At 30.2% G+C, this 14,227-nt stretch overlaps 11 protein-coding genes across 11 annotated transcripts; 4 read left to right on the forward strand and 7 right to left on the reverse strand.

The window, feature by feature from the left end:
• Positions 1 to 383: 383 nt before the first annotated feature.
• TVAGG3_0748350 (histone serine kinase protein) lies at positions 384 to 1,205 on the reverse strand (the record flags this gene model as incomplete). The annotated part of the gene is made up of 1 exon (XM_001305885.1): positions 384 to 1,205. One exon carries the CDS (start codon positions 1,203 to 1,205, stop codon positions 384 to 386), a length of 822 nt encoding a protein of 273 aa, XP_001305886.1.
• A 1,088-nt stretch (positions 1,206 to 2,293) lies between these two features.
• TVAGG3_0748360 (amino acid transmembrane transporter protein) lies at positions 2,294 to 3,786 on the reverse strand (the record flags this gene model as incomplete). Its single annotated transcript, XM_001305886.2, has 1 exon — positions 2,419 to 3,660. The coding sequence occupies one exon, from the start codon at positions 3,658 to 3,660 to the stop codon at positions 2,419 to 2,421; it is 1,242 nt and encodes a 413-aa protein (XP_001305887.1).
• A 689-nt stretch (positions 3,787 to 4,475) lies between these two features.
• TVAGG3_0748370 (nucleoplasmin-like domain family) lies at positions 4,476 to 5,146 on the forward strand (the record flags this gene model as incomplete). The annotated part of the gene is made up of 1 exon (XM_001305887.2): positions 4,521 to 4,985. The coding sequence occupies one exon, from the start codon at positions 4,521 to 4,523 to the stop codon at positions 4,983 to 4,985; it is 465 nt and encodes a 154-aa protein (XP_001305888.1).
• A 69-nt stretch (positions 5,147 to 5,215) lies between these two features.
• Positions 5,216 to 6,265, reverse strand: TVAGG3_0748380 (uncharacterized protein; the record flags this gene model as incomplete). Its single annotated transcript, XM_001305888.1, has 1 exon — positions 5,225 to 6,175. The coding sequence occupies one exon, from the start codon at positions 6,173 to 6,175 to the stop codon at positions 5,225 to 5,227; it is 951 nt and encodes a 316-aa protein (XP_001305889.1).
• A 261-nt stretch (positions 6,266 to 6,526) lies between these two features.
• TVAGG3_0748390 (GTPase protein) lies at positions 6,527 to 7,264 on the reverse strand (the record flags this gene model as incomplete). Its single annotated transcript, XM_001305889.1, has 1 exon — positions 6,579 to 7,136. One exon carries the CDS (start codon positions 7,134 to 7,136, stop codon positions 6,579 to 6,581), a length of 558 nt encoding a protein of 185 aa, XP_001305890.1.
• Positions 7,265 to 7,327: 63 nt separating this feature from the next.
• Positions 7,328 to 7,875, forward strand: TVAGG3_0748400 (uncharacterized protein; the record flags this gene model as incomplete). Its single annotated transcript, XM_001305890.1, has 1 exon — positions 7,328 to 7,660. The coding sequence occupies one exon, from the start codon at positions 7,328 to 7,330 to the stop codon at positions 7,658 to 7,660; it is 333 nt and encodes a 110-aa protein (XP_001305891.1).
• A 227-nt stretch (positions 7,876 to 8,102) lies between these two features.
• Positions 8,103 to 8,696, reverse strand: TVAGG3_0748410 (intracellular sterol transport; the record flags this gene model as incomplete). Its single annotated transcript, XM_001305891.1, has 1 exon — positions 8,103 to 8,696. One exon carries the CDS (start codon positions 8,694 to 8,696, stop codon positions 8,103 to 8,105), a length of 594 nt encoding a protein of 197 aa, XP_001305892.1.
• A 1,225-nt stretch (positions 8,697 to 9,921) lies between these two features.
• Positions 9,922 to 11,028, reverse strand: TVAGG3_0748420 (phosphoprotein phosphatase protein; the record flags this gene model as incomplete). Its single annotated transcript, XM_001305892.1, has 1 exon — positions 9,922 to 11,028. The coding sequence occupies one exon, from the start codon at positions 11,026 to 11,028 to the stop codon at positions 9,922 to 9,924; it is 1,107 nt and encodes a 368-aa protein (XP_001305893.1).
• A 396-nt stretch (positions 11,029 to 11,424) lies between these two features.
• TVAGG3_0748430 (uncharacterized protein) lies at positions 11,425 to 12,079 on the reverse strand (the record flags this gene model as incomplete). The annotated part of the gene is made up of 1 exon (XM_001305893.1): positions 11,490 to 12,020. The coding sequence occupies one exon, from the start codon at positions 12,018 to 12,020 to the stop codon at positions 11,490 to 11,492; it is 531 nt and encodes a 176-aa protein (XP_001305894.1).
• Positions 12,080 to 12,540: 461 nt separating this feature from the next.
• On the forward strand, positions 12,541 to 12,978 carry TVAGG3_0748440 (calcium-binding protein family; the record flags this gene model as incomplete). Its single annotated transcript, XM_001305894.1, has 1 exon — positions 12,541 to 12,978. The coding sequence occupies one exon, from the start codon at positions 12,541 to 12,543 to the stop codon at positions 12,976 to 12,978; it is 438 nt and encodes a 145-aa protein (XP_001305895.1).
• Positions 12,979 to 13,695: 717 nt separating this feature from the next.
• Positions 13,696 to 14,163, forward strand: TVAGG3_0748450 (uncharacterized protein; the record flags this gene model as incomplete). Its single annotated transcript, XM_051245120.1, has 1 exon — positions 13,753 to 14,085. The coding sequence occupies one exon, from the start codon at positions 13,753 to 13,755 to the stop codon at positions 14,083 to 14,085; it is 333 nt and encodes a 110-aa protein (XP_051091707.1).
• Between the last annotated feature and the right edge of the window lie 64 nt (positions 14,164 to 14,227).

Below are 14,227 nucleotides of genomic sequence, written 5' to 3' on the forward strand. Positions count from 1 at the left end.
AACCAAATAATTTTTCATTTTTTTAAAACAATGAATATCTTTTGTATATTTTATAACTTTTGCTACATATAGTTTAAATTCATGATTTTAAACCCGTTGATCGCGTATTTAATACTCAACTAGTAATTGCAGATAATATCAAAGTTGAAACCTAAAATATTCTTAAATAAATAAGTTAGAAGGCATATCATATTGATGTAAAGGGAAATTACTGTTTCTTCATGATAAAATTGCGAAATTCAATTTTGATATTTTTCAAAAAACGAATACATGAGAGGTAAATTTGTTAAACACTGTTATGATAGGAGTAGAAAAGATAGATTACATTAGATTTTAGTAAATAAACAACAACAAAAACAATCATGTATTTCGTTTGCAGATTATTATATCATTCTTCCACATTTAATGGCAATAGGCTTCATGTTGAAGTTAATGGCTACAGGAGTGGCGCTGGGATTCAACGACACACTATTTCTGTTTTTCCTATAAGGAGGTACATGCTTAAAGGCTTGACATTGTAGGATGTCAAAAATTGATGACTCTTCTGTAAAGTTCAAGCAGCGTCGAATTAAGTCTTTTACCTCTCCAGAAATTTTTCTTGGAAAGGTAATATTATTTACGAAAGCATTTATATCTGAAAGCTGGTCACGAGGAATGAACCCATGTGAGTCTTGTGTTACACCACTGATCATATAATAAAATATCTGTCCAAGCATAAATACATCATTTGAAGATTTGTAATTTGACACTAACTCCATTTCGCGAATATCACACATTCTTATCCTATTATGCTTATCAACAAGATAGTTTGCGGGGAGTATATTCTTAAAGAAAATCCTCTTCATATGGAAAAAGTTTAAGGATTCGAGCATGCTTTGAGCATAATTAAGGAACATGTTTTCTTGTAACGGCCCATGTCTTTTGACTATATCAGCAATATTATCTTGTATAAAATCAACAAGATAATAGTAATAGATTCCATAACTCCAGTATCTGTATTTATTAATAATATTAGGATGGTATAACTTCATGCGCTCTTCAAAAACATCTTTGCTAAATACTGACTGGCTTATTCTTTTTAGAAGATACGGTTCCTTATATGTTTTCCAGGAGACTTTAAAGCAGGTGATGGTATCTGTTGCTTCCACAACTTCGATCAAACTTATTTGTTCTCTTTCCATGAGCTCACGATCAGAAGAATTCATCAATTATCAATGTTTGTGAACTATTGAATTTATTGAATTGATCAACGATGTTGCATGTTTATTAATGAATTTTGGCTATTCAATGTGTAAGTTAAAATTATTATTCCTAATTGTGCAAGATTCTTTTGAAATTAATTGAATACTTTGAAAAGTTAAAATTAATGTTAATAAGGAATACATTATCTAATGACTTTTCCAAAAAATTGAGTTCCGCTTCAAAAAAGAAGATTTTGGAATTATGTAATAAATATTAAAATAAACCAAAGTTAAACTACTCAAAAATTAATTTTTGGATTGAAAGGTATAAGATTGAAATAAGAGATTGAAAAAAGCCAGCCGCTACTAAAATGGAATTCGATTGCTTGTTATATATTTAGAAGATTTCATGAATAAAAAATCACAAACAGTTTTGAACAGCATTCAAAACAAATTGACAACATTTTTTGAATAAAAAGAAAGCATTCAATTGAAAAATTTTTCATTAGTCTGGAATTTAATAATATCAATATTTGCTTGATTTTTTTGATTTGAGATCATATTCAAAAATTTGAATTACCCACCCATTTGATTATTCTCCCAAATATTTTCTACAAATGATCATTATAATTTGTTTAATTAGTGCCACTTGAAATATTCCTTCATTTGAATTTTTTAACGTGCTTTATTCACGATGAATACATTCAAAATTGATTTCCTCTTTATTACTATAATAATAGATTCATAACTACTTATTTCTTTATTATTTTATAATTGGTCAATTCTGTTTTTTGGAAGTTATGCCATGTCAAATCATTTCATGATGCTAACATGAATGAGAATATTATACTTACTTAAAATGCAACTTTATACTTAATAAATTTCATATCTCAGATATTTGAGCAAATTGATTTGAATATTTTATGCACAGTAAGGTTATATTTTCTTTTTCCATCATCTAGAATGGTATCTACTTTCTCTTTTTAGCTCTCTTGATTTTAATTTAAATTCTCTATTTTTGATAATCTTTGTACATCACAGTACATTCAAAATTGCAAGTGAATGCTAAGAATGACTACATCTCCTTTCATTTAACTCATTTTTTAGTAAAATATTTTTTTTTTAATATAACTATATTTTATTCCAATATATACAAATATTATAAATCATCTGATGAAGTAATTTAAAAAATATTATCATCAGCAACTTGTTTCTCATCAAAATTAAATAAATTTCTTCAATTTCCAGTTACAACATTATAAGTACAAGCGATAGTTGCAGCAACAGATATAATTATAACAATCACACAAATAACTATATTATACCATCTCTTTTCTGTCACATTCTTCAAATAAAATACGCATGGCATTGTAAAAACGAAACCAGGCGTAAGTAATCCACCAACAAGGTCGAAGAAGAATACAATGTTGTTGGAGATACATGCGCATGCTGTAGCTAATAACGTGATAAGAGCTCCTGTAACATTCCATGTTAAAGTACTGACTTCCTTATTACCATACAGCATATCAAGGATAGCGTATCTTGTTGGAAAGACCATCATTGGCCCTCCAAGAATGAGGATGACGATAACTCCGAAAATTGTCACTTTTGTGAACCAATTATCCAAAGGATAATATTCCAAAGCAGCACCAGCACCTAATTTATCGAACAAGTGCAAGTAAGCGAAAATACCAAACGCGTTGTAAAGAATGAAAGAAATGAGTACAACAAGTCCTGAAAGTAGTTTTCCGCGATATGGATAAGGATCTTTAAGAATTCTGAGAGATTGGAAGATGTTGCAGTGACAATCATATGCCATTGACATAATACCGAATGTTGAAATGAATATTTTGCCTATCTTGAAGTAAACAATTTTTTCTGGAGTAAATCCTTCATCATGGATGCCTTTTATGAGCCAATATAATGAGAAAACAATGAGCCAGAGTATAAAGAATACGGCGATGCCTGACCAGCTCTCTAAGTGCTTTAAACTCTTGAAAATTGTTAATGGATAAATTAAAACTATTGCGCAGAGGAAATTCCAAAATGCGGGTACATCCCACGGCTTTCCCTTCAATGGGACGAGATGTTTAACTAAACGCCCGATCCATAAAACGTAAATAATGACAGTTCCGAATAAACAGAGTGTTATCCAAATATTCATGATCCAATTGTATTTACGACCAAATGTGATTGTGAAAAGATGTGAGTAATCACGAGCTTTTGTTTCTCTGGCGCAATCAATTAACATCCAAAGTGACCAAAGCGAAATTACGCCTAATGCAAAAGAAGTTGTGATGCATAATGCTAATCCACACTTGTAACAATATGGAATTAAAAGAGTACCAGAGCCAATCGTAGTATTTAATAATAAAATTAAAACTCCAAATAGTGTTGAACGTCCTGGTGGCTCTTCATTCTCTTCTTGACTTATTGATACTAAATCTGTTGTATATAACTGCGTATCTTCCTTTAACATCTCGAAAATGAAATCTCTTGGTCACTTTTCGAACGATGGAGAAAAATTTTATTTCGATCAGGACCCGAATATTAAGAGATATGTCAGAGATTTGGATATCAGACATTCATAAACAAGGCTTTATCTTAAGAAAATATCCGAAAATTCAAAATTGAATTTCAATTACAACGAACGGAATGATATATTTAGAAATAGTCCTAGAAAGCTATAAATATCGAAAGCCTGAAATAAGTTCATGTTTCTTTTTATATTTTGACTGCAGGTTGAAAAGGAGTCATTCCATTACTGTCTTTTTCCTTGATTTATGCAATATTTTATGTCAAACATTTAGATGAAGTTACATTCCTTTATATTACAAAGAGGAGAACATCTCATTCCGCCTACACCAAACAAAATAATATTATTAATGAAGTAGTAAATGAATTTAAACTAAGCATTTAAATTTTCAACTATTGTTCAAAAGAACAAAGATGATTGAAATATTATAATGTGTTCTGATGATTTCTATATGAAAAATTTGTGAGAGAAAGCTTTGGGACTGTGTTTAAATCAAGTAAAACATTTGTTACTCAGACAAAGACAAGAGAAGATAATATTGCAAATAGATTAATAAATAACAATATAGATTTGGAAATATAGTTATAGAGACTATATAGGTATCGTAATGAGGAATATCTTGACCATATTCAATATATGTATATTAATTTCAATATGCGAACGTGCCGATATATTTATGGAGTTTTAAATGTCATCATATCCACACATTCAATCTAATATACTCATTGCAGTGTTTTTGAGATATAAGAAACATGTTTGTTGACACATGATAAAAAAATGAGATAAAAAGTGACAAATAAAATATGTCTGAGGAAATTGATCCCTCTCATTCAGGATTCTGGGGACAAGTAGTTCCAGCTGGCGAAACAGTAAATCTTGATATGCCATCTCAGTGCACATTAACGATCACTCAAGCAGTTATCCCAGATGTAACAAAAGAAACAGAAAAGGGCCCAGTTAGACTTTTCGCCACCGTTAAAACTTTAATTCCTGATGATGAAGAAGAGGAAAAGCCAAATGCCGAAGAAACAGATTTGAAATACACCGAATCTGAACTCTTACTCGCAACATTGCAGCCATTTACATCAGAAACAGTATCTCTAAATCACTTGTTCTCTCCACTTAACATAGTTAAGCTCCAAAACAAAGGAAAACTCGATATACATTTATCCGGTGTTGTTGAATACTTGGAAAATGAGGAAGAAGAAGATGCCGAAGAAGAAAAAGGAGAAGCAAAGGAAGAGAAAGAAGAAAAAGCCGAAAATTAATTCATTTTTTTTTTCCAAACAGGAAATGTTTAAATATCATCATTACTAAGATATACCAATGTATTTTTACTAATATTTTTATTACAAATGATTTAATATTTCTGATAAAATTTTTATTATTCATTAATTTCAAAAATAACTTATTGTAACCACATGATGATGCTATTTCAAGCCATAGGTTACTTTCATTTATAAAAAATTGAATTAGATTTTATAATCTAATATTATTAAACAAATCTTTATTTTAAGATATTCATTAAATCGTTGTGCTGCTTTTCAAGGTTATCCTGATATGCTTGTATTTGATTTGAGACTTGTTGGATGTATTGCATCACATCATTTGACAGTCCTTTATTTCCGCTTGAACTGTTCTTAATTTTCTGAATACCTTCTTTCTGAACTGTATGAATTTCATCAAGGAACAAATTGATCTCATTCTGGTTATCGAGAATTGATGGAATATCATATTTCGAATTGTATCCAAATGATGAAACAATAGTTGATGTAAGATCGTTAATAATAGATATCAAAGTCTTTTGGTTTTCTAATAACTTCTTATTAGTTTCTTGAAGATCCTCAATTTCATCAACATTATCACTAGATTGAAGACTATCTTTATTGTCATCTTGGAATGTAGCACTATCTGAGTTATTGATATGAGTTTCAGTATTGTCTTCCTCTTCAAATTCTTCTTCTTCGTCAGAAACTAATTTTGATTTTGGGATTAAAGATTCGGTTTCAATTGAACTGCTTTTACTTGGTTCTGAAATAGGAGAAACAGCGAAGGCACTGGATTCTGGTAACCTTTTAGGTGTAAAATTGGAAATTGAATGTGTATCTTCAGAGATTGGGGAATATTCAAATTTGCTGCCGATGATAAGGCCAGAATCTGATGTTTCAGGAAGTTTTTGTGATTTTTCAGTTGAATTGACGAGAATCTTTCTTGATTTTACAATTGGAGTTATATTTTTTGATGTTACTGCTTCAGTCCCTTCAATAAATCTATTTCTTCCTGTGAATGTAACAGATTTAGGGACATAGTTTTGGTTATTTTGATTTTTATTGATTGGGGTGGCTGTAGCTGTTGCTGTTGACGGAATAAACGAGAAACTTGAATTTTCTGCAGAAGGTGATCCTGATTTTTTGCTTGATGATCGGCTGGAAGAACGAGATGGTGAAGATTTTTGCATGAAATGAAATTAATAAACGTGCACATTTTTTTCCTGATGAAGCTAGAATCACTTTCTACTAAACAAATTTCTGCCACAAAAACCATTGACAGAAACCATATATAATGTGTATATGCAAGGGACTGAGTTTAGAGAAAATTGTCCTGAATTATATAATTATCTATTGAATACTCCGATCTAAGTATAACGAGACATTATTTAAAAGTGATGTCTTATGATGTTTGCCACCTTTCACTATAATATTCTTCTTATTTCATAATATTTGTTTCGATAAATTGATTTCTCGTTATTGTAGGCAAACTTTGCCAAACATTTAATAAATATAAACAATATGATTGTGTTAATAACTACATTTATTTCAAACAAGTATATCAAAAAGATATAAAAATGAAATCTATAATTTTCAACAGCAGCCCTGCTTCTTTTCCTTAGGTTCCTCTCGTTTTGTATCTGACACGTGTTGAGCGCAAATTGCGCCAACATATTCAAATAATGATAAAATTCCTTGTTCTGTTGCTGCTGACGTTATAAATATGTCTAAACCATGTTCTAAAGCCCAAATTTTAGCTTCTTCTGGATCAACAATAATTGGATCCTTATCGCATTTATTTCCTGCAATTACAACAGGAATTTCTGGTGGAGTATTGTTATGAAATATGTCTAACCAATCTGAAATTGCATTAAAAGAATCCGGATCTGTAAGTGAAAATACTATAATACAGCATACAACTTCCCGAAAATACAATGGCACAATATTTCTAAACATTTCTTGACCAGCAGTATCCCATACAATATATTTTACTACTTTATTGTTAACCTGAACAGTGACAGTAGAAACACCAGCCCCAACTGTTGGAGCATTTAGTAAATCAAATTCTCCAAGTGCAATCCTTTGTACCATTGATGTTTTTCCAACCCCTGAGTTGCCAATTACAACAACACGAGGCAAATTATTCTGCATATAGAAAAAAATTATATTTTCATAATTTATTCCGTGATTATCAGAAATTTTGCTCAAATTTGAATTTCCTTCGGAAACACTATAAAAAACATTTTTTATATTTCATATCTCATAACTTTAAATATTTGTTCTATTGCCAATTTGTTAACAATTGCAAAAACCAATTTAATCAAAAAAAGTGTCATAAATAAATGATTGATGATGATCCACGTGAAACTGCTGCTATAATGAAATGGAATTGTGCACTGTACATCAAGAGGAAAAATAGAGTTCTAAAATTTAAAATATTCAAAAATTGGAAAAATTTATTGACTATTTCAAGCACAGTATCTCCTGTTGTTAACAAAAGTGCTACACTCCAAATTAACGAAAAGAAGCAAACGAATAAAAAACTGCAGGAAGAACTTAATCAACTTATTGATGAACAAAAACAACTTGAAGTAGTATCAAGCCAGCTGAAATCAGTTCTCTCTCAGAAATTACAGACTTCTCAAACTAATTCTTTCTCAAAGATTACAAAATGATGAAATCAAAACTTTATCGTTTACAATTATACGGAAACATTTCAAGATAAACTAATGTTAATATAGTTTCCGAATACCCTTTCAAATGACTGTTGTTATTATTTAATTCTAATAAAAAATACTCTTGTATGTTTTAATCAAATAATAAATCAACCACTATTTCTGCAAAACAGTCAAATAACATCAAAAATATTAAAAGTTGCTTGATTTTTCAATACCTTGTCGTATTTGGCTCAAAATAATTCTGTTTTATCTGTTATTCCATTTAAAATCTATATATTTGCTGATATATGAGGAACATCATTGCGTCTGAAATAGATATTTATTTGAAAGCTTTTGAAAACCAGAAATTTGTGAATAATTTTTCAAATTCGATTTTTTGGCATAAGTTTCTCAGTAAAATAAATACATCAAAGTTCGTAGAAGAAAATTTATTCTGCTTTTAATTGGCCATCCTTGAGACTCCTTTCATCATGATTTTAGCTCCTTTCTCGACAAGCTTCATTCCTTTCTTTTCTTCTCTCATTTCCCTTCTTTCAGCTCTCCTTTCTGCACACCTGCCCATTCTTTCCGTTAAAGGATGGCTTCGGAGATATTCACCAATGTGGGAATGTTTTGGATTTTGACTTTCAACGGTGAATTGGGCAAGAGTAACTTGTTGTTGCTGAGGATAATAACCACAATTTTGTGGCTGTTCTCTTGTGTTTAATGGCTGAAATGCCGGATGTCCTGTTGGGGCGACTTGGAGTTTCAAATGAACTTCGCCAGCATATTTTTGTTCATTGGCTGGAGTTAAAGGATACCAATTATCAACAACATCACCGATTCTTAAGCTGTTTGTATTGAGCTTGAGAAATCCGATTGGATAACAGTTAGCATTTCCATTATTATTGAGGAAATTTATTATTATTGATTGATCCATGTTTGGAAGATCAAAATGAAAATCATGATGTCCATAAAGCTCCTTCATTGGGGATGAGCTTAAGGAGACATGAACTAATGGATCATATCTGTAATAAGAATTTTCATTGGGCATGCCTTTAGTTTCGACGACGCTCAAATGAAGCTGCATCTTCTTTAAATGATTTTGACATTTTCTTTGAATTCAATATCAAATTCATAAAATCAACAATGATTGTAAAATCAATCCTGTTGAGGAACTAGATAAAATTTCAAAATTATTGATCATGTCGGATCCGGATCTTTCACCATTTCTGAGCTATCAAAATATTGAACTTTAGTAAAATTCATAATTCATGATAGAATGAATTAATTCATCAAAAAATCCGATTTATAATAACCTCATCAAAATTTTTTTACTCAAATATTGTTTGCCAACAATAATTTTATTTTTGTAATATTGTGATTTTATACATATTGCAATGATAAATATATAATCAGTAGATCCGAGGTCCATAATTGAATACGTGCTCACAATTTTTCAGAGTATTTAGGGTCATTTTTGTGAAAAAAAATTGTTGGATTTTCCCACAGAATTTTCTGACAAAGGCTATGTGTCAAACCCAATAACTATGACATCAATGTTAATTGATCTAAAAAGAAAAATCTATCAAATATCCATAAATAGACAAGAATTGATATTAATCATGCAAATATAAAAAATACATTGATCAAAATAATATTTTAATGAAATTAAAATATTAAATAAGATATTTACAATAGTGGAATTAACAAATATTCTTCTAAAACTATGATATGGAATCGAAATGTCAATATATTTAATTTATACATTATTTTTAATCAATTTTACATTTACAACATCATTTTATTGACTCATTTTGAAATGGATATTAATTTTATTAAATTTATACAATATATTTTATGTTAATGGAATTTTTACAAGGTTATATGTGAAACATGTATATTTATATCTCTCCAAAATTCTAACAATTACATTGAAAGACAGGACAAGATTCAACGATCGAATCATTCAAAAACATGTGTTAATTGCAGTGATTAAGATCAGATGACTAAAGACTCGAATTGTAAAAGTAATACCATGATAAAACAACAATTTGGGCAATTTTCTGCAAATCTTAATAACGATCTTTATTGTTTGATTGTGAACAATGAGATGTATGGTAGGCGTTTGTACTTTAGAACCAAGAGACAAAAATGGAAACAATTACGTGGATTATGAAATTACAATGAATTAGATTTTGAATCAAATAATAAGAAATGATTAAAAATAATAGTATACAAATATTTATCTAACATAACAAATTTACATAATATAAAAATTACATCGGCGGAAGAGTTAATGATCTATTCAGAGATTTATCATTTGGCTTTGGAGTTGCAGAGTGGAATTTCATGACTCCTGATGTTAAGTTACTTCGACCAGGTATAACAATGTTGGCTCTAGCGATCGGACCACTTGGAGATTTAGAAACCGGAGCTGGTTTTCGAAGAATCTTGTCAACAATTTGGAACCTCGCTTTACCTCTCTCAAGCTCAGAGTTCGTAACAAAAATAATTGGAGATGGCTTGAAATCTCCTGTTAATAACATAACTCCTGCAGCACTTCTTGATTCGCAGGTAGCTATTGAGAAAACGTGTTCCTCACAATAAGATGAGATACCTGTCTCTTGAATATTGCCTCCTAATATCATTAAATCAATTTGATTTTTCTCAATAAACTTGAAAAGAAAATCTTCTTCAGGAATCTGAGAGTTTGTATATCCGTTAAAGCCCTGGTTGCTAATTTCACAAAAAACAGGACCATGAAGTTGCATCATTCCTGCAATTGAGTTATATTTCAGTAAAGTTGATGTTTGAGTGCATAAAACTCGATTGTCAAAGAGAGCTGCTATTGGGAGAAATGCAAATGTATTTGTAATTGTTTCGAATAAAGAGATATCTTGATAAGTATTATTAATTTCAAAATATAAACTGTTCATTGTCTGGATTGGGAACAGTTCGGTATCTCCACGCAATATTGAGATATGAGATGGATAACTGCAGAACAGAGCGTAAATTAAAGTAATTGTTTCTAAAGAAAATTCGCCAAAATTAATGATATTCCCTAAGAAAAGATATCTTTGTTCTGGAGGCAATCCATGCTGAGCGAGGATATGTATGAGATTGATGAAGTTTCCGTGTAAATCTCCAACAATAATAACGCCAGGAGAAAGAATAAGAACTGGAGGTTGTTGTTTAATCAATTGGAGAGAGACTTGAAAAAGATTAGCTAAATCTGATGGAGTAAATTGAGGAATAGGGACTGATTCGCCAATAACGCCATTTCCGGATTTCCAAGCATCAATTAGAGGAGTGCACTTTGAAAGAATGTATTTATAAATTTCAACTTGCTTTACTGGATGTACTGCTCGAATTGTAGCTCTCATTGTTACCCAAAAAAGTGACAAATAAAATAAAGCGATAAAAAAATCGACGCAAAGAATTGTGGATTATGGATAAACTAGAATATGGATTAAAAAAATTTCGGTCATCGGTGGCTTGAATATTTTTTATTCCGTATTTTTCTCAAAATTTAATGATATTGAGGTAACCATACGGGAATATTATTAAACTATTCAAAATTAATAAGGCATATTCGAAGGACGGAAATATTCGTAATATAATATTGAAAAAGAACAACTCATATATGTAAGAATCAAATAATTATAATTTGACTTTTGGACGTTCTTTTCATTTTATATAATGAATAAATCACATTATATTGATATGAGTATTATACTATCTATAATTTTACAGTATTAGAATACATATAACGCTTTATTACGAAATATAATAAATTCAAAATTAAAACAAAACTGTATTGAAGAAGTAAAGAATATCAAACAAATTATTTCACATTAGGAGCCTTTTTTTCTTGTTCCCTTTCCAGATTAATAATTTTCTCGTTATCGTCTCTCAAATGGATATCATTGATTATTGTTTGTATTATTGACCAATTTTCTTCAAACCATTTGATCAGAACTCTATTATCTCTTGATGCATCGCGATCTAAAGTAAGATTTTTGCAAAACTTACAGCAAATCTGAGCGATACTCTTTAATTCGCTATGTGTAACACCTGATGAAAATTTCGATACGAGAATTTGGTAAACTTGAGAATTTTTCGGATCAAAACCTTTCAATCGATTGGCAACTCTCTTTGCTTCTGCGCCTTCACCTCTTTTGATTTTTGGTGGTTCCGTTGGTGCATCAGGTGGTGGTGGAGCTTGTGAATTTTCTGAATTAGCCGGAGGATTTTCAGTTTTGTTAAGTGGTATTGTAATATTATCGATTGCAATTGATTCTACAGGCAAAGGTATGACTGAAACTGGTTTTTCTGTTTCTTTTTGAGGAGGAATAGGTGTTTCGTCTAAATCCATTTGAGATTAAAAAAAAATTATGATCTGGAAAAAATATCTCCCCCTCAGATTAAAATTTTCCCTAATGCAACGGTAAAATTGTCATTTTACAGAGATCGTTGGACTTCTTATATCATAATATCAGTTAATTCATCATTTTTAACAGATTAAATTTTTTTGGAAATAAATGGTCGCTGAAATTCTCTCAATTATTGAGAGAACGAAATAAAGACTCAAAATAAATAATGAACAATACTAATATTATAGAAAAATTATCAGGTTTACTTAGTTTTGAAAATTTTATTTACTATAAAATAAAATCACTAAAGATAGTAGCATAAATAATTTTATTTATCGATCACAATGAAAATTAAAAGAGGATATAGAATCATTACGATAATTGTAAGGACATTCTCAATTCACAAATTACAAACATTCAATTTGTCGATAATCGATTCCGTTTTAATCACCTAACTGATATAAAAAAGAAATTGGATATAAATATTTTAATCAAAAACTGACATTTTGTGTTTTTTTCAGTATGTCAACTCTTCCTGAATCAAAATTAAAGAAATTCAAACAGAGGTTTGAAGAACTTGATATAAACGGGACAGGTTCACTTACACGCGAAACTGTTGCGCAAATTTTAGAAGAAGAAGGCAACGAACTCGAAAGATTAATGGTGATTATTCTTTTTGAGAAGTATGATTCTAACAAAGACCAGCTGATTCAACTCGATGAATACCTAAATTTCTGTACTGAGATGTACCAATTATCGGACAAAGAGATTCTTCGAAAAATTTTTGATTTCTGCGACAAAGACCATAATGAAAAACTTGACCTCAATGAAGTTGTAATGCTTGGCAGACAAATGGGTAAAAATGTTACTGAATCAGACGCTTCTGCAACTATTCGGGCCTTAGATGCGAATCACGATAATACTATTGATTTTGAAGAATTTTGTGCAATTATCAATTAATACCTATGCATTTTTATTCAAAATATCCATTACATATCCCATCAACCCGAAAGTTTATTTTTAATTAATATTTCCATTTGATTTAGTGATCAATAATCCATGATCATACTATCCAATATCGGATTCAATTTCTAATTTATGAATCCTAATCTTCCAATTTCTTACTTTAGCTGAAAATTTCGAAAAAACATTTGTTTTGTTTTTTAATTTTCTGCTATATTGTTTAATTTCATATAAATATTGTTTGTATATAATCTTAATTGCATAGAGAGTCACAATATTATACTTAATTTTTAAGACCAAAATTTAAAAATCAGGTTGAAGCACCGGGATTCAGCGGTTAAACTACCCTTAACAGTTGATTCTATATTTGAGAGATATTTAGAATATAATGCATTATTACATACGGACATAAATTAAATGAGTATTAATCGACCAAGACTACTAAAAATTAGCTGCACTCCTAATATGTTATTTAATTTAAATCCAGGTTCCTACGTAATTGATAAAATTTAGAATCATGAATAAGAAATCAATGACAATAGGATATGATTTCATTGCATTCTAAATTTTCAATGCTATACGATTCTATATTTTCAAGGTTGGCAATGGATAAATGTAAATGATAAATCTAAAATCAAACCGTAGATTTTCTCTCAATTTTGGTAAGAACTTCAATACAATTTTCTGCCAAAATTTTTTAACTACTGATGTCATCTCATTTCTTCAATTTCCACAAGGATCAATATGAGTTCTGCGTCATCATTGTCACACATGAAGCTCCCCCGGGGTACGGGGTCGGAATCTAAGCGGGTGAGTGATAAGCTGAGGGGGTTTATCCCTGAAAAAACAGAAGCATGGAATTTTTTAGTAATGCGTTTTAGCTCGGGTATTACCCAGAGCGAACTTAGAAGTATTGCAAATGTAGTATGTTTAAAGTGTAACCTAAAACTTGAACGAGATGCCTCACGCGATCGTCGTATCCTGATCAAATGGTTCCATGATAATTGGAATTGCATTCACGATACTGTTTCTAAAATACAACTTCTTGATGAAAACGAAAAGCCAATTAATTTGGCCCGAGAGGTCTACGAGTTCAATGGTTAGGTTAGGCTGGGTGGTATTGATTACCACCTCCTATCCCATAATAGAATAAAGTATATATACTTAAATGAAAAAATAATATTTTTTTAATTTCTTTCCTCAAACAATTAACTATTCTAAAACATGACAATTATTTAGTTCTGTT

The sequence above is a fragment of the Trichomonas vaginalis genome, chromosome III (assembly GCF_026262505.1).
Source record: "Trichomonas vaginalis G3 chromosome III, whole genome shotgun sequence".
Taxonomy (NCBI): domain Eukaryota; phylum Parabasalia; order Trichomonadida; family Trichomonadidae; genus Trichomonas; species Trichomonas vaginalis.